This window comes from Puntigrus tetrazona, chromosome 6 (assembly GCF_018831695.1).
Source record: "Puntigrus tetrazona isolate hp1 chromosome 6, ASM1883169v1, whole genome shotgun sequence".
In the NCBI taxonomy this organism is placed as follows: domain Eukaryota; kingdom Metazoa; phylum Chordata; class Actinopteri; order Cypriniformes; family Cyprinidae; genus Puntigrus; species Puntigrus tetrazona.
The window spans coordinates 14,008,520-14,031,124 of NC_056704.1; the positions used below are offsets into that span (position 1 = coordinate 14,008,520).

Here is a 22,605-nt window from a genome sequence, read left to right on the forward strand (position 1 = left end):
ACGCATCCATCCACAAGTTGAAATCCAGTAAAATGTAAAATCAAAGAAAAGAGAAACGGCTGGTTTATTCTTACCCTCATCGTGCCGGGGCTGCTGAGGAAACATGTAGTTGGTAAGGACTCTCTGTTTGGTCTCAGGGTGAGCCTCTGTTTGAAGGGGGATAAGGGCCTTGGACTGAATAACAAAAAGAATTGCTGTAAAACGCAACTAACAAATCAAATGTATTAAAATGCGGTATGTATTTTGACCACTTTGAACCACATTTCTCAAGTAATTAAATACAGTGGCCCCCTTAAAGTATTTGGATACATTAAAAAACGGAATTGAATCATAAAAATAAAAGTGGCATTTGGTTAAAAGTACAGTAATTGTAAAGAAATGGCTAAATCTAGATTTTTAAAAACTACATTATAAAAAAAATAATAATGGTAAAGTGAAACTATAATATATCTAATAGGGCATTTCATTTGCTGGGATTTTACTGTCAAAGTGAATATAATACTATGTTTTGGAAGTTAAAAAGTGGAAATTCATCTTATTATCATATTATATATCAGTCAGTAAAATAGACCGTGTTTTGAAGTAAAAAAGTTCTTTTTACATGCAATGTGGTTAAAAAGTGCTCCTAATACTATATAGTTATATACTTTGAGCACAATTAAAAAAAGGAGGACCAGATAACAACCTGATTGTCAGATAACCAGAGTGCAGCAAGATCTTTCAATTTAGTGAAAGTGAAGGGAAGATTCTTTAACCTATAACAGAAAATGAAGAATAAGTTCATGAGAATTCAAAAAAGGCAAAACATGGACGACAAAAAACAAATGAGACTATTGGAGAGAGTTATTCGGTGTAGTGGAAATGTTAAGAAGACCTGTGGAGACTGCAGAAAGCCCATTAACTCTTCTGTAATGGCTATGCCACGTTTAGTCTTGGTTAAGTTTAATTACTCTGCTTCCAAATAATCGCAGTCAGAGCATCTAAACTGTCCGCACAGCTCATAAAGAGCTTTCTTAATTAACCTGTAGGAAGGCTAAGCACTTTTCTGAAGTCATGCCCCATTATTGTGCCATTATGGAAAATAATCAACACCATCGTCACGGCTTTACGTGAGCCAATCAAGACCATCCATCAAACCCGTTTGAAAAAGCACTTTCTACACTTTAAGCAAATAACGCATGGCACCTTTTTTCATTGAACAATTTTGATCGTGTGTTGCCGTGATTTGTTGACAAATGTGTGCACAAGGTGTAAAATGAAAAACAAAAACTATAGGAACATCAGGTGTTACCTATTGTCACTTAGATTGAGAACACGTAGCTTTGTCATCTGTCCAATTTCATCAGGCAGAAACTCTAGTTTATTGGAGCGCAAGGACATGACCGTAACATTCCTGCAGTTTCCAATCTGCAACACAGGACAGGATATGATAGGTCTGGTGAAGTGCAATTTTGTCAGCTTTTTTGTTGAATATCAGCATTCTGTCTTTCTCTCAGGTAAAATGACTCTTGTGCTCCGTCAATACAGCGAGTGAAGGTCAGCAGGACATTATCATGCATTTGGTTTAACAGGTTTAGGCTACATTTCAAAATGTGTATTACATTTATTTTATATTTATTTTCAAGTTTAATATAGCTTTGTTTGTTGCATAGCAAGCGTTTTTGCTTCAGGATTTTGGTCAGCAATTATACTACTGTTTGAAAGTGGGTTTTTTGTCGTTGTTGTTGTTGTTTTTTTACAAAGTAATACTTTGTTTTCCAGCATATATATGTACAATTTATCAAAACATACTTCAGATAAATGCTGTTTTTTTTATTACAGAACTCTGAAAGTAGACATAATGGTTCCCACAAAACAATTAAATAGCACACATTCTAATAAATGTTTATCAGTATATCAGAATGATTTTAGAACTATATTAGAGTATATTTGAATCATGTGACACTAAAAACAAGCAATGGCTGCTGAGCAATTCACTTTTATTTAAAATTTTAAATATGACGGTATTACTTGTTTATGTAAAATCTATAAGACCCCTGATTTATTTTAAGTTTTGAATGCAAGCTAAAAATCGGCTTTGTCATTTTTAAGCCTTGTTAAAAAAAAAACAAATCAAAAATTCCAAAATGTTAATCTTAGTTAACTGAAATGCGTGTTAAGCTGGATGAGTTATGTTGGACATATAGATGTTCTTAAACTTGTTTTGGCCGCTTTAATGGTTTTAAGCTGGTTATTTAAACCGACAAACCATCTAAACCGTCTTTGTTCGTCTAGGTTGTATTTTCATCACAAAGAGAGTTTAAATAAATAGAGAACGTGCTTTTGATTTCCCTCATTATTAATGCTGTAGAAAGTGCATAACACTAATACTCACCTCCCTGGGCAGCTCAGACAGGAAGTTCTCATCGGCCGCAAATGTCCGAAGACTGTGCAGGTAGCCAATGGTGGGAGGCAGGGATTCCAGTTCATTACAGCTACAGTCAAACTCCTCTAAAAGTGATAAACTGGCAGATGTAAGAGAAAGCAGGTGAGGAGTGTGCAGTTATGCAGGTTCCCTTAATCCCTATTGAAAACACTTCATGAGATGATAAGATAAATGCATACATCACGTGATGTCTCTTTAAAGGTCAGGAGATAAAGAAATAATTGCCTCTACTGTAGCGAATAACCATTCTTCAAAATATATTAGATTTAAGGTTAAATAGCAGGGTTGACCAAAGTCTTAAAGGAATAGTTCTCTTATTTTTTGCTCACTCTCATGTCATTCCAAACCCGTATGATCTTCTTTTTGCACAGACTTTTATGTAATGCAAGTGAATGAGGATACAGGCTGTCAAGCTCCAAAAAGCATCATAAATATATTTGATAACAACATGTGCACTATTTTTCTTCTAAAGCCCTAAAAAAAATCTAAACTGACAGACCTAAACTGATTATATACAGAAAATCTTGCTATATGTATAGATCATTCAGCCTTAATGATAAAAGGTAAACAGGTTTTCAGAATGAATCATACCTTGTGATGAAAAACAATCTATAGAAACGCAGAAAAGATACTGATCATTACCTAAAACACTACACAATTAGGTGCATCATATTATAAAGTATAGGTAAAAAATGTAAAACTGTAAAAAAAAAAAAATCTATGCAGAAAAATTCCTCATATTAACACAGTACATTGGACTCTATTTTTACAGCCTTTTCTTAGTGTATGTCTTGTACCATGCAATACAGACACCAGTTAATGGTGCTTATTTTGCTATTTTGCCCATTTGAAGCTTGCCAGCCCCTGTTTTCATTGCAAAAAAAAGAGCAACCAGTACATTCATCAACATTTATAATTTGTGTTCCAAGGAAGAATATAAAGTCATAAGGGTTTGGAAGAAAATGAAGGTAAGTAAACGATGAAAAGTAAACTATTCCTTTAATATGCAATACTAACATCCCATTCAAATGTTTACAATGTGCAAACAAAATATCAAAGCTTAAGTACGTTCAATTTAAATAGTATCAGTGTCTATGAATCATATCATTTTCAGACGGAATAAATGAGTTTTGTTAATGGAAATGAGACTTATGAGTTATGTGGAACCATTGTCTCCACGTAAAGAAAGACATGAATTAACAAAAGACATGTTAAAGGGACTGATGATGAATTTACTAAATATGCTACGCTGCAATACAATTCTGGTGGTTGTAAAAAGCACTAGTCCTATGAAATACTGGGCTCTTAAAACAAACCTTATGTTAGTTTATAACATTTACAATGATCTGGTATATGCCACAGTGTTTATTGAGTCAAATGAGTTTCGTACTTTTAGTAACGGATCTCACATCAGTCATTTAAAACCTTTTTTTTTTTCCCTTCCTTGCAACCCTCCTGTATTTTGTTTTCCGTAGTTTTCCCCCCTTTTTTACCTTATTTTAATTGGATGAATTTGAAAGAGGTCAATGTATATTTGTTAAGCTAAGTAAGGTCATTAGTCTAACATTTGTTCTAGCAGACCGCTCCAGCTGGCCTTCCATATGCAGGGCTTTCATTGTGTCTCTTTAAGCGAGATATGGATGCAAAGGTATGCCCTTGCCTAAATAAACATGCTGTGGCAGACGTGTGGGGAATACAAACACTCGCTGGTCTACTTACCCGGTTTTGCCACGTGCACTGAGGTGCCCATTTAAGATGCATGTTTGATTAACACAACACACAGAACCGAGCAATGACAAACCAAGAAGAGAGATGCATGGAGTATAGTATCACAGGAATGAGGTAGTGGTGACAGCTATGACAAATGAAAAAGGCAGTCTGCAGAAAATATGACATCTTAATTAACAGATGCTATGAAATATGGCATATGCACCTCCTCCCTGAATTTCCTCTTTAATTCTGCATTAAAAATCCAAAGTCAGACTGATTATCCAGCTTGATTAGCACTTTGTAAAATTAATTTGTGGAAGATTTTATCACAACAATATAAGGTAATATTTTCAGTGTTAATTAATAACGCTGAGCCATCTCAAACTAATTTAACTCATTTTAATATATAATTGTGCCATCAGAGAGGTTACGAGATTGACAATTTTTTAGTTTCATTTGATTTTAACTTTATTGAATTCAATGCCTCTTTGCTGAATAATAGTGCTATTTCTTTAAAAGAAAAGTTTGAGCGCTAGTATATGAGAGACACGAATGGCGCTCATTTTGTAGAATGACTGATAAATAGAAAAACTATTAATTTAGGTCAAATTAGTTAAAAGTATATCAACATTTTAGGATTATTTTTAATTAACTGTACACTTTAATTCCAGAAGCTCATGTTTTTTTCGTATTAGCTGCATACATTGTTTCCCACAAATACAGGTGATAAAGACGTTAAAACATTGCTTAACATTGTTGAGAGTCACATTGACATTAACAGTCAGCGTTTTCTCATGCTGGGGTGAGAAAAACTGCCAGAATGACAGCAGAATTGTTATATCGTGCCCCAGATGGCAATATAGTGAAAAATCCAATACTGAGAGAACAAGTTACAGTACAATGTCATCGAATATCACCATAAAAACTGTATGGTTTCAAAGGTTCGGGTCATTAAAGACAGTACAGACCACCCTGAGCGTCGGGTTTATTACATGGCTATAAACCACAGAAATTCCATAAACTTCCATAACAAAACACGTGCATTAAAGGATTGTTCAGGGATTATGATCTGACACATCTCAAAGGTATTTTCTGCCTTTGTCATTTTTCCTTTACACAGCTGGATGAGTCGCGGGTGAGTTACTAACCTTCCAATGGTGTTAGGCAGTGAGGTGAGCTGGTTGTCATCAACTTTTAATGTTGTCAACTTTTTCAACTTTCCTGTGAAAGATGTTTTAACATTGTAAATACACAGCGAAACCTAAAAACATAAATATTTAAAAAAAAAAAAAAAAAAAGTAAGCAGTGGAACTTCACCTATTGTATCAGGTAACTGTTGCAGCATGTTGGAGGAGAGGAGGAGATCCTCTAAGGACTCACAGCCAGAGATATCTGCATCTAGACTCTCAATCCTGTTCTTAGCCAAGTCTAGATATCGCAGCTGCCTCAGTTTCCCAACAGACTTCAGCACATGACAGGAGAGATAAATGAAAGAAATCATATATTATTCTTTATACATGTATTATATTATAGTACCGGAGAGCTCAATTCCAATAGTTCCCCTAAAGTTTTTTTCATTATTACTCGCGTTCAAGTTCTTCTAACACCATATTATATGACAGAATTACACGAGAGTGAGTAAAAAATGACAAAATGTTTTATACTTTAAAGCTTTACTGGTATTTTTTATGTACAGGGCTGACAATGTATTATCATATCATACATGCTAAAGATGCTAACTCTGGAATTCTCAGTAGAAATACTTTTGAAATCAACACCCCTGGTATGGTTTGTAATGAATTGTTGTCCAACCACAGCTCTTTTAAACTATGGATCTGCTCCAATACTTCTGGCTGTAACATTAATAAAAACAAACGAAAGAACAATATAGTTTAGCATCTCAAACGAATGGCAATTTATGAATGTATATTCAATCATTATGATAGCTTCTTCTCAAGGTGCATCATACAGTAGCATCTCAGATGGTAAAAAAAATAAATACATGCACATATATTTTAATGCATTCAACGTATTTGAAATAAAGGCCCCGAACTCAAAGCTGAGATTTTCATACTACATCTACTAAACAGAGAGACAGTATTGTAAATCGTCTGCTAAATTCTCAGAGAAGCTTGGTTTGCTTTTCTGCATCATTCAAGATATTTAAAAGAACATTACTGTAAAAAGGGAAATATTGGAGCCTATTTTCCTCTCGCAAAAACACCTTAGAGTGGGTATCAAATATTAAATCAAAGCACTTTACTGCACATCATTTAAAGTCAGCACAAGCGTTATAAGGTGATGAAACCAATAGCCTATTTTTATATAATAAAAGCACAATCTTGACAACATTACAGAGGCTTCAAAAACAAATTAATGTTTTAAATTGAGTTTCAACGGAACCAAATCCCCTATGCGCCGCAGAACTCAGTCAGTTCTTAATGGCTGCTCTCCTGTTTTCTCTCCTTTTGAGCGCCAGCATCTGTCCCTTCATGATCCCCTCAGCAAAGGCTTCAATTAAGAAACTATCCGCAACTCAGGGCATCACACCAGCCAACATCTGCCAACATCACAGCAAGAGTCAGATATCCTGAAAAATACCTCCTGCCTTCAGTGCTCCATTCTCAACACTCATTGTTTGGGGAATGTGCTGCTACAGAGAAATATCTGCCTAAAAGAACATGACACCAACAGAGCTATAATAAATTAAACTAATGATTGTTTTCAGGCTATGCAACTGCTATGCCATGATTACCTGACATGATGCAATGGATCCAAAAATGCTCGAGGAAACTGCTGAGTAACATTTCAGATTATTGCTTGTTAATGTGCTGCTGGTTTTCTCAATAAAGAGATGGGACTTTTATGAATAGAGTATAAAATATAACCTGAAAAGGTCCAATAATGTTGATCATCAACTAGAGAAGGTTAAATAATATTTTATATGAGCTGTATGAGCTTTAGATTGCATATTAAGTGCGTGTAATATTCCTGGACACAGTTGAAAAGGACAACAATTCTTAGCGAAATCAACATTATTAGAGACATTTAAATAATCTGATAAGGAGCTGAGCTGAAATTAAAAGAGCACTGATGGGGCTGCCAACAGGAAAGGTCAAAAGTTATTTGAAAAGTCATGCTGAAGTGGGACAGTGAGATTGAAAGTCCAGACAGCAGAACCAGAAAGTGTTGATGGGTGTTCTCTTATTACTTGGGGGCTTTGAGCAGTAAAGTACGCTTACTGCAATGCCAAACCATCTGTTCCCTTTGGAAGCATTGGTGTGTGCATGCATTTTTTCATCACCCAAGGACAAAGTGCCCTGGATATTCCAAATGTGTGTATGACACTGATACAAGGTTTAAAAGTAATTTCACAACTCTACAGACTAAGACTTGGTACCTGGAAGCTTAAAATTGGGCCTACTGACATGGTCAAATATTCAATATTTTAAGTTTATTTGCAGTTTTACGTTTTATACGTTTATTGTGTTAATTAGCTGTATTTTTTTGTTAGTTTTACCCTAATCAAAATAACCCAACTGCACTTTATGCAGAGATTATTTGGAATGCCAATTAAAAACATAAATGAAATAAAGTGTTCATTTTGATTAATTTTATTCTTCCCATGATTTACCATGATATTCCATTAAAATGCATTTGCCATTTCCAGTGTGGACTCAACAATGAAACAATGAAAGACAAATTGATCATTAAAAATGGTTTGTGAACTTAAGAAATTAATTAATAAAAAATGCAATCATATGAAAATGTAACAAATAATTTTTTTTTTTTTTTGTCAAACTCTCTTTGGCAAATAAAGTGCTGCACAACCACATCTTGTGCAACAAAACCAACAATAATAAAAAGGTACTATATTTTACCATACAATGTACTTTGTAATATATTTTTGTCATAAGATAAATCGCCAATTTATCCTTAAGACATTTGAGATTCAGTGTGAATTTGCCAATAGCTTTTATTAACTGAAACTGTGAAATTGCTTTTACTATTGATATAGTGAATTTTTTTTCTTCTAAGTATCAGTACCAATTTATCACCCAGCCCTAGCTTAAAATATTTTTCCAGCCGTTCTTACAACATGTTCCACAGTCGTTGGATCAGTTTTTAAATCAACCTAAGGCTCCTAGTCAAGTTATCACAGAGCAAAGTCAATTACCTTGAAAAAAAAACGCTATTAATAGCTACTTTGGTGTTTAACTGCCACCGTTCCTCTAGACACAGTAACTTGTCTGCTCACGGACCTCTTCATTGATTTCTATATAATAAATAAATGCAACACCGCCAGCATTAATCACTGAAGGAAACAGCAATAGGCATGGTTTGAATGGGGCTACATGGGTACACATGATAAATTCCTTGCCATTGTTTACTCCAGCTTGGTGAGCCAATTAAATGCAGCTCAATGGTGAACGTTCTGTCATGGCAAGTGCTGCATGTTTGAATCAACTCATGAATAATGGATCAGCGCATGATGCAGCCAAAACGCAGTGCAGCACTAGAGATCTGACAAGAGGCAACAGCTTCCCTACCCCCTCCTATATCCCCCTTAGCTAAAATCCAACGCCGGATAAAGACCGAGTGAGGTAACAGCTGCCCCATTGATAAAAGCGTTCGAGAGGAGAACATCTTTCTTACCAGTTCAGAGAATTCATTGCTTCCCAAGTCTAACCGCTCCAGCTGCGACAGCCTATGAATTGACCTGCAACATGACAAGAAATCAAAAATCATTTCTAATATCTGTATTTACAACATGGCCCTCGTTCAATCCGGGGCAAACGTGGCTCTCCCAGATCGGAAAACATTACCTCATGCAGTCTGCTTTTGAAGGAAAAATTGGCGGTATTATCGCTGGCAGATAAAAATAGTCTTCAACCAGTACATCCAACAAGTCAGCAAGCATAAACCATCGTGTGCAATATGTGTCCCTCTCTAGAGGGGTCTAGAGGTCTTCCCCACTGTGACAAATGACACTGTAGACTCTGCTGCTCTGAGTTTGTTACATAAACTTGTGTCTAAATCACATTATTGAGGGATGAATAAAAAACTAAATGAAATTTCTCTTCAGGCAGGAGAAGAGTTTTATATACTAATGCAGTTATTTGAAGTGGTGTTAGATTCAGATATCAATATTGGCTTCTTGCAAATGCAAATGCTCTAGTAAGGAAACAAAAGCTCCATCTATTTACATTTTAAGGCAGTGTAAATGAATAAATTCCAATTGGGTTTAATCAAAATGCCTTATATGAAACAAATACTTGTTGTGAAGTAAAGACTAAATGCAAAGCTAAAGTACACCCTTACAACAACAACAACAACAAAAAAATGGAATAAAATAAAACTAAATAAAATATTAGTGAATGCAAAAAATTAATTGTTAATAAATAAAAAAATATTTCAACACCAATTTTTTCATGCCTTTTCATGGCATGTTTTTATTTAATAACCCCATGTCGGCAGTAGCAAACAAATTATTCATAAGAAATTAGGAAACTTACTTTGGCATAGTTTTCAGATGATTCTCACGAAGTTCCAGGATCCGTAATTTAGATAATCTAAAGAAAAATAAAATGTGCAAATCATTCACCATCTAATTTTTAAAAGCAAAAACAAGAGTGAATTCCGTAAACAGTTTTGCCAGTTTATCCAGACGCTATTTGTACGAAATAGCACAGCACCATGAGTATTTAAATTAACGTCAATCATTTCATCATGAATGTGCCCTTCCTGCTATAAATGTCCAGACTTAGGGCTATTTTCCGGACATTGTGCAATTTGCATTGTGTTATTACCACCTTCTGAAAGAGCTTGCAGAGAATGAATAAAGCTCTAGTCTCTAACAACACGGCCTGTGCAAGCACAACGTTGTCAGGGCAATTAATTTTTAGCGAATTCCCCAGATTCTTTTATCAAAACTAAATGCATCAGCCCTTGACCAATGTCAGCTGCCATAATAAATCCCTTTTCCCGATGCAAATGAAATAACTATTTATCATTAAACCCGATATGAGCTGCAAGAACCCATTTATTCATGAAAGCTTTAGGCAAATCACTGCCAGAATCAGCACCATGCTGCTCCTCGGATACAAAATGACATCTAAAAATAAAAACGCTACGATGACAACTACAAGAATGAGACAAACTCAGACGGGCGTGCTAGAGTTGTTTCACAATCCCCAGAAGAGCAGGAACAGAGAGGCCCAAGCTCTTACCTCCCAAAATTGGCAGGCAGGTATTCAAGGAGGCGTCATTTAAGAAGAGCTGTGTCAAGTTGAGGAGCTGGGTGAAGCGTCTGGGAGCCTGCAGGAACAGAGAGGTGATCAGACCCTCTCAAAGCCAGTGCCCTTAAGATTTGATAAGCGTTAAGTACTTCAGGAGCAGTGAGAGCCATCTGTAATCCCTCTACGCTTCCCCTTCTATGGGCTCTGTTAGCATCCCAGTAAATGGAGTCACTTGAGGGCTGATTTAATCATAATATGAAGAAAAGGGTTCTCTGCAGAGACCATGCACTGGATCCTGAATGTTTGATCCTCTATCATAAACTTCCGAATCAAAGACTTGAAGCGCAGCTTCAGACTGAAGGCCAAACAAATACACTAAGATAAAAAAGAAATGCATGTCTTATCTCTCCTTGAGTTTTTGGTTCAGTTTTAAGGCATGGTGTCTACTTACAATGTGTATTTTTAATGCACAAATGCGCTTAAAACATAGAACTCCAAACTATGTTTAAAGGGAGGCAAATAATTGCTTTCATTTGAGCAAATCCATGTACTGTATGATAAGAAACAATTTCATACTGAGTTACTGTAGACATGAAATCCCTTTTAGGAAAGATTGGAGAAGAGATTTACATATTAATGCAATTATTTTTAGTGATGTCAGTTTAAAATATCACTATTGGTTTACTTTCTTAGCTGCTATAGCAGCTGTATCTCTTTACATTTTAAGCCAATGCAAGTGAAGAAAGCCGAACATAAATTTGAAACAGTAAAAAATTAGCAAAATTAGTGGAGGTGAAGAAGCTAAACATGTTTTTTTATTTTATTCTTTTTATGATTATTTAATACAGAACTTTTATTAACCCACATTTAAGTGATGTAAGCTGTTCATACTTTAACTCAACAACAAACTACACTACTGAAGGAAAAAGAAAATACAATTATTTTTAAAAAATTAAAGAAAAGAGTTGCCATAAAAACTAAAAATCTACTGGCATATAAAATCCAGATAAAATGTTAAACAAATATACATGGATTAGTCAGCTATATGTAGTATATTCATAACCTATATGTACATAATGCAGTTAATAAACTTAATAAATTGAAGAAATGTGAGCAGCTCTACTTACTTGGCTATAGGATTTACACTGGCCTCCACAACTGATAGACATTTACAGCATTTGATGTTGTCTGGAAACTCTTGAATACCTGAGATAAAGGCGTTTTCACCATATTTATACGGGGGAAAATTTGAAAGTACAATCATACCAATATGGTCAACACAAAAAAAATCAAATATACAATAAATGGAATTAAGGATATACCATTTTTACTAATATCTAATTCCTTTAGATTCACAAGGCTGGCGATGGTGGTTGGCAGGTTGGAGAGGTCATTGTCAGGCATGCTCAGCTTCTTGAGTGCTTGACAGTTGAAGAGTTGCTGAGAAAGACAGAGAAATAAAGAGGTTTATTTAAAGAATCTTTTTGCTGAACTTCCCAGGCGCTATGAATTGAAGTGATGAACAATCATATGCCGTGGTTTTATCCTCTCTTGTTGATAATAACATAAAAAGATAACATTTAACATTTGATTCAGTGCCATTTGAGTTAATGTTCTTTAATAAATACACAAAACTCAAACATCAACTCAGTCACACAATCTGTTTATAGTGTTTTGGGCTGCCAATCAGTCTGAAACCATCTTGTAGTCTCAATGAATAAATTCACTGAAGTGAAAACTAGATTTGAAACCATGTTTAAAAGATTAATCCAAAATACTTCATTGATAAATAACTTATTTCAGTTCTATAGCCTGTTTTGTCCTAGTACTCAGGAACCAGAACCTTGGCTTGACTTTCTTAAAAAAAGAAATGAATACTTTTATTCAGCTTTTATTCGGTACCCTAAAACATGTGCCTGTCATGTTTTTTACAAAAATATTAAGCATCAAAACTATTTTCAACACTTGAGCACTAAATCTTATGGCACTGAAGACTATAGTAAAGGCTGCTGAATATATATATATATATATATATATATATATATATATATATATATATATATATATATATATATATATAATTAACAACCATGATATGATTATATTACATATACATGATATAATAAATTGGCACCTCAAGAGTTGCAAATGCTTATATCAGAACAAATTCTATAGACCAAATTCAGACACAGCTTTGTACAGCATGGGAGCTGTCCATGGTCCTGTTATATTCTTGCTACAAGACACATTCAGAAAAGGCTGATTTACCTTAACCAATGTAAAATACCAAGTGGAGATAACAATGATATTAATAAACTTCAATTACGGGACACTTTTAATCACATTTAATGCACTATATTTCTGTACTGTTACACTGCTGTATAAGATGAGGTTCAGGAGTCGACGTAGCCACTGTTAGGCAGATATTATGCATGTTTAAGCTGACACTTGACAACTTACCTTAGGCAGCTCCTCAATCTGGTTGGCGTCAAGGTAGAGCTCCTCTAGCGTGCGCTCGAAGCTGAAGATCTCCTTAGGGACCTGCTGCAGGCTACAGTGGGAATAATCCAGCACTGAGATGACCTCCTCCTCCCCCCGGAAGCATCGACAGGGCACCAGGCGGCCGATGATCTTCCTCTTAGTAGTCATCTCCAGACACTGCACTGTGAGGAGAGAAAGAAAAGAATATTCAGGAAATAAGCATACAGCTGATTCACTGAATCACACGCATATTCACGCAGATAACTTTCTACACTGGTGAAGTTGGAATAGTTTAAATGCTAAGCATTGTACAACAAATTGCCGAGTAGCACTGTGTCTCTATAATTGGTACCAAAAGGAAATTGTCTGGAGCTTTGTGTTTTATTCGTGCTGAGATTGATCTTTTTTATTATCCACTATCGAACCTTACGATAGGCTATCATTATCTTCACTTATTACATAGCTCTCTGGAATACTTGCGTCTCATTGGTCAATCGTGGCTCTGAACAGTCAAATATTTGTGTGTAACGACTGTTAAATTCTATGTTTGAGAAGTGGTCATAGAAACAGACCAGTGTTGCTTTCACATCGAGTCAAGTCATCTTTATTTATATAGAGCTTAATACAATACAGGTTGTGCCAAAGCAGCTTTACGGAGTTAAACAGTAAAACAGTGTGTTAATAATGCAAGAGAATCAAATTTTCAGTTAAAGTCAGTCATCGTCCTGTTCACTTCTTTTCACATAGTTTATGGGTTATCAAGTCGACAGTATTGGCAAAAATAAAGTGTCCCAAACTAGACAAGCCGAAGTCGACAGTGGCAAGGAACCAAAACTCCTTTGTGGACAGAAATTTAAAAAAGGGCTAGATGAAACTGGTATGGTGTGGTTTAATTCCAGGCTGCAACACAAGTCAGATTGAGCAGAGGACTTGTCTGCTTCTTGTAGTTTTTTACTGACGATCTAACTCTTTTCCTGACTGTTTCCTGACTCTTCCTCACACTTTCTTTTTCTATCAGTGTAAATTTATATAGATAATTGGTGCCATTTTTCAACTTCATCTCAAGCTGTAAAAGTTGCCCCTGAGATTTTAAACCATTTGATAAGTGATTAGAAATTCAGGAGTCTATAGTTAAAGGATTAATAGAAAAACTTGAAGAACAACAGCCAAAAAAAGATAACAGACAGAAAAATGTGGATGAGAGAGCACCTAAAACATGTTGAAACTGAAAATAAACATGTTATTAGAATTGTAGTTAACTATGTTAGATAACTAGTTAATTAAAAGAAATTTGCGAAATTAGAAGATATAAATTAGTTATGTCAATTGATTGTGATTTTTGTTTATATTTATGGAGTGTTATGGATTTTTATTGTGTTTTATTATATGTATTTATAAATACACACATATAGTATATATATTTATATTCATATAAATTATACCATATATAAATATATTTAATATATAAATATAACATATTTTTCATTATATATATATATATATATATATATATATATATATATATATATATATATATATGTCAATAAGTAGTGTGCAAGGACTACTTTCAACTTTCAGTCAAGTTGATACAAAACCAATTTGCTTTATTTTGTAGAAATTAAATTTTCCCCAATCATGATATTGCAATTACTGCACACCAAGCAAAACTGATTTTTCTTTCGTAAAATCCAACTGGGCTATGTCATGCTTTTTTTCCATTAAATTTAGAGCAAATAAAAAAAAGGCCAGACTCAAACCTGTATCCCTACTCCATCAAAGCTACAACATTTAAGACAGTATCCGTAGACAGCCACTGATTTCTAAAACACAAATGTTTCACTACAAACCATAAATTCGATTTCCATAAAGAAAATTAACCTCATATATTAACTGAGAGAAGTCTCATCCTGCTGGACGGGTACCTTTAAATAACTAGATCTCTTATAAAATGCACCACATCCCCTTAATTTGAACCATAACATAACATCATAAGGTGACTGATAACATAAAATCTGTCCTATAAGACAAAGACAATCTGACATGAAGGCTTAATGCTGTACTTCAGAGGTGTTAGTGCGCCATAACCTGTGTCATAAATCAAAGCAGTTTATCTGATTTAGTTTATCACAGCTCATTCAACACCCATGAGGAAAACCCGTCGGGGAGCCAATCGCAAATATCAGTCAGCGAAAAAGGAAGCAGTATAACGCAAAATTGCTTATATCAATCAACTGTGACGAGATATGTCTCTACTGCCTCTGTCCTGACAAGAAGCCAAAGAGAGAGAAGAGACACAACGGGCATCGTAATGTTCTTCAGGGATGGAAACGTGCTGCTAAAACAATGTCTGAGAGGGCATTAGGGAATAATGTCTGAAATGAAAGACAAGCTGTGCTAATGCAGAGTGCTTTTGTCTCTTGCAAATGCAAATGTATCACTGATAATTAAAACATCCTCGAAACAAAGAAAAGCGGCAGCTCTGGATGAATGACTACACGGAGGATTCTGGAGATTAAAATTTCAGGAAGAGTTAGTGTAAGAGAGCGGAAATTCGAGGCTGCTATTGCTTGAACACTGCGATCAAATATCATTCTGCCATATTTAGGCCTGAATTCTACATTTATGTATTTTAAATTGCAAAAATACTGTACTCGACATTTTACAAGAAAAAATGCATGTGTTTTAAATACTGAATAATCAGATTGATACATTTATCATCAATAAATATAGCTTAAGTCAATTTCATGTATTCTAACTAAACTGAATTGTTTTCACGATACACAGCTTTACGCTGATTCTAAGCACTTTGAATAAATGCATTTTGAAAATAGGCTTGAAATGAAATCGAAAAGATACGAATATTTTTAATTTAACACTAAACTATGCCATGATTTTTAAGTAGAAATTATCTTTCATTTATGTATGACTTAGAGTTAATCCAAATGAATGAAATGGTTATATGTTAAATGTTTTAAATGTTTATATTATAAATTCAATAAATACATTTCAAATTTATGCCTAAACATTTTTTGGTAAAACTTTAAAAAGAGGCTCCATTTGTTAACATTATCGAACATAAACTAACAATAAAAAGCTTGAAGAATTTATTCATATTAATGTTAATTTCAGCGTTTACTAATACATTATTACAATCAAAAAATATAATATTATTATTATTAATATTATAGTTAATATTATTTAATGCACCCGAGCTAACAATGAATAATAAATGCTGTAACAAATGCATTGCTTTTTAATCTTAACATTAAATAATGCGACCTTAATGGAAATGGCTACTTTAGAGTATGAAACTTCTCATGTAAGAAATACAACCTGTCTTCTATACGAATGCTTAAAGATGTCCCTTCTTCTCACTGATGACGTCCTCTTGAGAGGAGCTGCATAGTAACTAAACCAAGCGAGAGTGATGCAAAAAGAAGGAAGAGTTACACGACAGATAATACTATAAGCGAACGAGTCGGATGGAAATAGACTAAATGTCTGGAGGGGGCATAATTATTTCACAAGACAACTCCAAAAACATGCAATATCACTTTAGACCGCTGTATCTGCTTTATCTGACCTCTTTACAGGCTTAAGATCTAACATCCATCCATCTGAATGACCGCCTCATGCAGAGAGCTGTCAGCCACCGTCTGACAGGAAAACAACAATGTTTCCGTAGGGATCGTGAGATAGCTAAACAATGGCTTCGCGATAACAGGTTTTCTTTTAGGAGATGTGTTCGGGGAGCGAGATGATCGGTACTGATAAGATAAAGTCATGTTCAGCCACAAGAAAATAAAAATGTCTCAGATAAGCTTTTTCTCATCTGATTCACTCGTACTTGAACTCTAACTATTTGTACGGCTCCTGTGGGTCCTTCTTCTGTGTCCTCATTTTGGATCCTGAGAAAAGATAATGCCAAGGTGCCATTACAGCCTCACTGCAGCTGAATAAAAATGAGTTTACATAACGTATGCCTGAATTGAATTGGAAACTAAATTTCTTATTATATAATACACTCAAAACATGCATATTAAATGCTCTGTGCAGGAAACTTTGCGACAAGGGCGAAGTTAACACGACGTACTAAAGAGAACTAATGAATCTCACAAAATAGCACGCTGCCGTATCGTTCAAAAGTTCCATTTTTTAAATAAATGAATACTTTTATTCAGCATGGATGCATCTGATAAAAAAGTTACAATAAAGACAATGGATCCTGGAAAAAATGTATCACAGTTTCCACAAAAAATTTAGGCAGCACTGTGATGACTGTCACAAAATTATTCTAAATTCTATTTTAAAGTATTTTTAAGCTATTTTGAATGGTAGCACACAGTATTTACCTGAATTCAAAGCGAAGATATTTATTCTTGCCGTCTACGTTTCACCACAAAAATGTATAAGTTGGTCATTTGAATAACTGGCTGGTCAAAGCAAACCCCTTCATTATGCATGGACTTCCAGAATGTAAAATACTAATGCACATGTTTTCAGCAACATGATAAATTATTCATTCATTTAGATTCATTATTCAAGTATGCAAAAAGTACAACTCGCTGATAAGCCGCACCAAATTCTTTGTGCACTGATTGTGTATAACTTCAGGAGTACTGTTCTTTAACAAAATGAAATGAAATAAAGTGCAATGTCTTTGAAAGACATTATGTGACCCTGGAGGGTCAAATTAAAAAAAAATTGAGATTTATATGTCACCTGAAAGCTGAATAAATAAGCTTTTCGTTGATATTTGTTATGATAGGACAGTATTTGGCGAGATGCAGCTATTTGAAAAACTGGAATCTGATCAAATCAATTACTGAGAAAATCCTGTGGTCCAAATGAAGTTTGCAAGGCATACTACTAATCAAAAATTGGGTTTTGATATATTTACGGTAGGAAATTTACAAAATATCTTCACAGAACATTATCTTTGCCTAATGTCCTAATGATTAAAAGAAAAATCTATCATTTTGACCCATACAATGTATTTTTGGCTATAGCTACAGGGGTCACATGATGCGATTTCATTTGTTCCTTTCTCTTTGAGGTGTTACAAGCTGTTAATGCATAGATAAGATTCCTAGAGTTGAAAAGATTAAAGTATAAAAACCAAGGAGATATTTTTTATAAAAGTTATGACTATTATTAAAAGGATCTGCTATATACTATTCAAACGTGACTTTTTAACAGTGAGTGGTAGTGCTTGTTGTTTGTCATCTCTCCGATCTTGAGTGCACGCTAAGTGTAAAAAAACAGTACTAAGTTATTATAATCAGTAATCATGTCCCCACTGGAATGTGGATGCAACAAATGCCTCATTGTAATGGCTTTTATTGTTTTTGAGGCATAGCACCGGGACGTCATAGCCTTCACTTTAGCGTAAAGGGTGTGACATTTTCTCCAAATGCTTGAGGTATTCAACCATTCACAACGCACTAGATAGCTGGCCAATCAGAGCACACCTTGCTTTTTTAGAACAATCCACCCATTTCGATTTGCACAAACATTACATTACACCAAATACACAAAATAATGTTCTTTTTAGCAACGTCATTAAGACCAGGGTCACGAATGTAAACACCTAATACTTTACATCATCTGTCTATTTGAATGTCTACAGTCGGTTTAGATTTTTCATTTTCTTGCACCTTCTTCTCATTATTGGGATTATTCTTCCTCAGGAGGAAATGTTTGGTTGATTGCTACATTAGACAAATTAATTACTGTAATCATCCACTGTTTCATGTGTTTGCCAGTTTGCTGTGGGTACACACATGCCACACGTCGGGTAATGAAAGCGACCTAGGCTCTGGTTCAAGGAGACATAAAGACCAGGATGTTACATGAGAGATTCTGACTATCGTTATTGTATTTGATTGACCATGCAGGATATCAGCCCAACCTCACGGCAATTTTGTTAAAATTTAAGAGGTGGCTAATTGTTACGACGTCATATAAATTCATACGCTTTGTAATCTCGTGCTAAATCTTATGCATTTTACGAGTTGCACAGTTTGTATGAATTCGGTCAGGTCAGGATTGCCTAAAATGTCTAGGTTTTGGTTTTGTTAACAGGAAATGGCAACTTTCCAAAATAATTTCGTATCAACTATCCATTACTCAACAACATAACCTCATAAAAATACAGAATAAATAAAACGAGATAACCTCTGCACAGTCAAATAATAAATTCACATAAACCTAACATTACGGCAATAAGCTGTAAAGAGGCCGAGCTATATTGTGATTATATTCAAAATATGGCACCAAGGCCTTGTTGCTTTTACACAACAGTTGCCAGCTGATAACAATATCAAGGACACGAACATTCATATAAATGCAATTTTTTTTACCTGCTATTGTTACACAAGAAACAGTCTCTGACATAGCGGCGCATTGCTATGCAAGATAAAATAATGATCCACCATGAGAGCTGCGCGGTGATCTGGTAAACAGGCCTAAGCTGTTGAATTGTGAAATATAATACAGCTGCTTCGCTGTACTGACCAGTCAGCGTTCAGAACCATTTAATGACTTTAAATCCAACGCAGAGCAACATTAGTATCAATAAGAAAACCAGCAGCAGAGTACACACACAAGCAAAGTCTTGAGCGATTACACAGAGTAGCCAGATCTGCCCAGGGTGCTATGGAAACTGCATGGCGCAAGAGCTGCTTCTGCAAAGGCGAGAGGACACATTCACAAGTTCCCAGCTCCGCTCGAGCAAAAATGGCTTAATTTCTGTCTTTCAGTCACCTCACATAAAGACATCTCCAATAATTCACTGCCATTCCCGTAGAGGATAGCTCTAATGACTTTGGCGAAGCCAGGCCGCATTATCTGAGATCTACAGAGAGTGGAGGTGCCACAAGATGAAATGCTATCAGTGGAGCTCTTTAGCTGGTGAATGAGGTTATATTTATTCTGCAAAACAGACTTCAACATCTCTTCTGTTTCATAAAGGTTATTCATTTGACTGAAGCAAGAAGTAAAGACGCTCTAAAAGGGAATAAAAGCAGAATATCGTATATGGCCATTAAAAATGCATGTATATCTAACAACTGCAATCTCAGGGCCACATGCAGCCAGCCTGACACATATTGTTCATAATAGCTGAAAACTGTTTCCTAGGAAACCATTTCTTGATGCTGAAATGTATTTCTTTACGATAATTTTACACATTCATCTCACTGTTGGTAATGTGAACCACACAAAAGGTCAAAGTTATCGCTTTCAATATATAAAAAAAATATGATGGTTGTGTGTGTGTGTGTTTGTTTGTATATATAGAGAGAGGAATCTTCACTAGGGTTTATTTGTAGCAAAACGATAGATTTTCTTTTTGCCAGAAATCATATTAGGTAAAGACCATGTTCCATGAAGATATTCAATAAATTTCCTACCATAAATATATATAAAAACTTTATATTTTATTATTAATTTCCATTGCTAAGAACTAGATTCCAGAAAGTTGTATCTCTGCCAAATATTGTCCGGAAAGCTTATTTATACAGATTTCAGATAACGTATACATTTTAATTTGAAAAATTAACACTTTTGTTATCCGCATACTGTATCAGTTTATATTTATTACAAGACAAGAATTTTGCTTGACCTAAATGTTCCGTATTTTATGTGTTTTACATTTGAGCTTAAAATAAATAGTGACTAAAAACACAATTTACAAACACTATTAAAACACTTGTTATTTTTGAAATCAAACTATTTAATGCACGGATTTCACAATCTGAAAATCTAAAAATGTACATTTTAAAACAAAGTACAATGCTGGATTTATTTTTACAGTGTACTTCTTAAAGCGATCATTATTTCGAATTAAAAGCCGATCTTCTGCTCTCTTCCAGTGCTGTGTGTGAGTCTGTGGGTTCTGTTATCGTAGGTGAGTCTGACATTGATCTCCTGGGAGTCCTGCCTCAGGGTCAGCTAAGCTCAAGGGGAAACAGAGGGATTATATGAGCACATCTGCACATCAGGACAGGATAACTACTCCACAAGATCTCCACTAATGTAGATCTTCAGTATGTCAAGGTATTAGGAATTAGGTTTTATTGTTTTAATAAAAGCACGGCAAGAATGTTATATTGTCCTATACTGCTGCAATTTCATCTGCACATTATAACAGGATATACTTCTATTTTTATTGATCTTCATATAACATTGTGATGAAATTACAGAGCAATAGCATTCATGTGTAAAAATGTCTGGCATAGATGTCTAACAAAACAACAGCACAAAAACGAATATATTTTTTTGACAGATTATGCATCCAAAAAGATGAATAGTTAAAGAATTTTGCCATTCAGATTTGACTGATGATCGGTGGACTGTGGAATTTAAGAGGGCACAATATAGATGTTAACCTTTTTAAAATGATCATTCGCCAGCAATGCACACAAAGTGTCACTGTCTCATGACTTGCATTAAAATGATGAGACAAAGGGTCAGTTTTCAGTGGAACAGCAGGTAACAGAACCGGATTCGGTTTGTCCTGGAAGGCTTGCTGCGAAAACACTCGGCTGTTTTGAAAAGCTGAAGGTCAATCAAAGGCTTTAACAAAGCACAGCAAAGCAAATCACGGAAAACGGATTGATTTTAAAAACAGTATCCTGTAGAGACATCTGTCAGAAACGCTCACGACTGACGAAACGGGAATCTTCTGTGTCTGATGGAAGACATTATTAGTCAAGCAAAAGGACGCCTCAAATGCTTATAACCTCTCCGTGCGCTGTCACAGACATTCTGTAAGGTTCACTGAACAATTGTTGAACCGCTCCAAAAAAGGAGTCGTCTGTTTGGACATAACTGCTGTGATGACCAGGCAACCTGCTTTCCGTCCATTTGGCTCTGCCCCATTTCTCCTTCTCAATGACCATGACTGCTCAAGAGCAGCCTCACTGCTGCCTCAGCATGAGGCACGGTTATTTGGCAGACACTGCAGCTTTCTCCAATAATCAGAGGCAGAAGACATGCAGGAAAACAAATATGCCCCTGGGATTTTCAAAGCTATCCTTTCCTAGGCAGAGCAAATAGAGAGCCACGGCTTTAAATTCAGGATCAATTAATGATCCGCTGGCAAGGCATCATTTTCTTGGATTTTCTTTTTTCACTACAAAGCGAAATCGATAACGGTAAAGCAAACTCTTTTGAACTGAATGTACTTCTACAGGGCTACATTTCAAACAGCGTAAATGTGCACGTGATACCGTACATCTCCGGGCTTTTACCGTGAATGAGTTGGTTAACAGCGTTCTTGTATTTACCAATACGTGCTTGCTCTTTTTGAGATCATGAGATCTCTGAATGTTCACTTTTTGAAACCTCAGTCAATAATCCGTGGCACAGTTGCCATTTCAGACATGAGCAATTTTTACTGTCATTATTTACTCAACCTCATGCTGGTCCAAACCCATATGACTTTTGTGGAACACAAAAGGAAATAATGAAGAAAATACTGCACTTTTCAATACATGAGAAGGTGGGTATTATGTTTTGAAAAAAAAAAATCTCTTATGCTCAGCAAGGGCATAATTATTAAATCAAATATATATATATATATATATATATATATATATATATATATATATATATATATATATATATATATATATATATAATTTATGTAATTATATAATGTGATAAATGTACTAAATGTAATTTAAGATTCACTTAATCTTTCAGAAACCAAAATATGATGATTTGGTACTCGAGAAACTGTTATTA

The 22,605-nt window shown here is 35.0% G+C and overlaps 1 protein-coding gene across 1 annotated transcript in view; it reads right to left on the reverse strand.

The window, feature by feature from the left end:
• lrrc7 (leucine rich repeat containing 7) overlaps positions 1–22,605 on the reverse strand; it is a 54,117-nt gene that overhangs the window by 22,473 nt on the left and 9,039 nt on the right. The window contains 15 exon segments of the mRNA XM_043242271.1: positions 75–174; positions 686–755; positions 1,292–1,407; positions 2,375–2,504; positions 4,145–4,162; positions 5,284–5,356; positions 5,453–5,597; positions 5,914–5,988; positions 8,792–8,855; positions 9,652–9,708; positions 10,366–10,396; positions 10,399–10,453; positions 11,498–11,580; positions 11,697–11,814; positions 12,835–13,037. Of these exon segments, the coding sequence (XP_043098206.1) occupies positions 75–174; positions 686–755; positions 1,292–1,407; positions 2,375–2,504; positions 4,145–4,162; positions 5,284–5,356; positions 5,453–5,597; positions 5,914–5,988; positions 8,792–8,855; positions 9,652–9,708; positions 10,366–10,396; positions 10,399–10,453; positions 11,498–11,580; positions 11,697–11,814; positions 12,835–13,037 (1,338 nt within the window).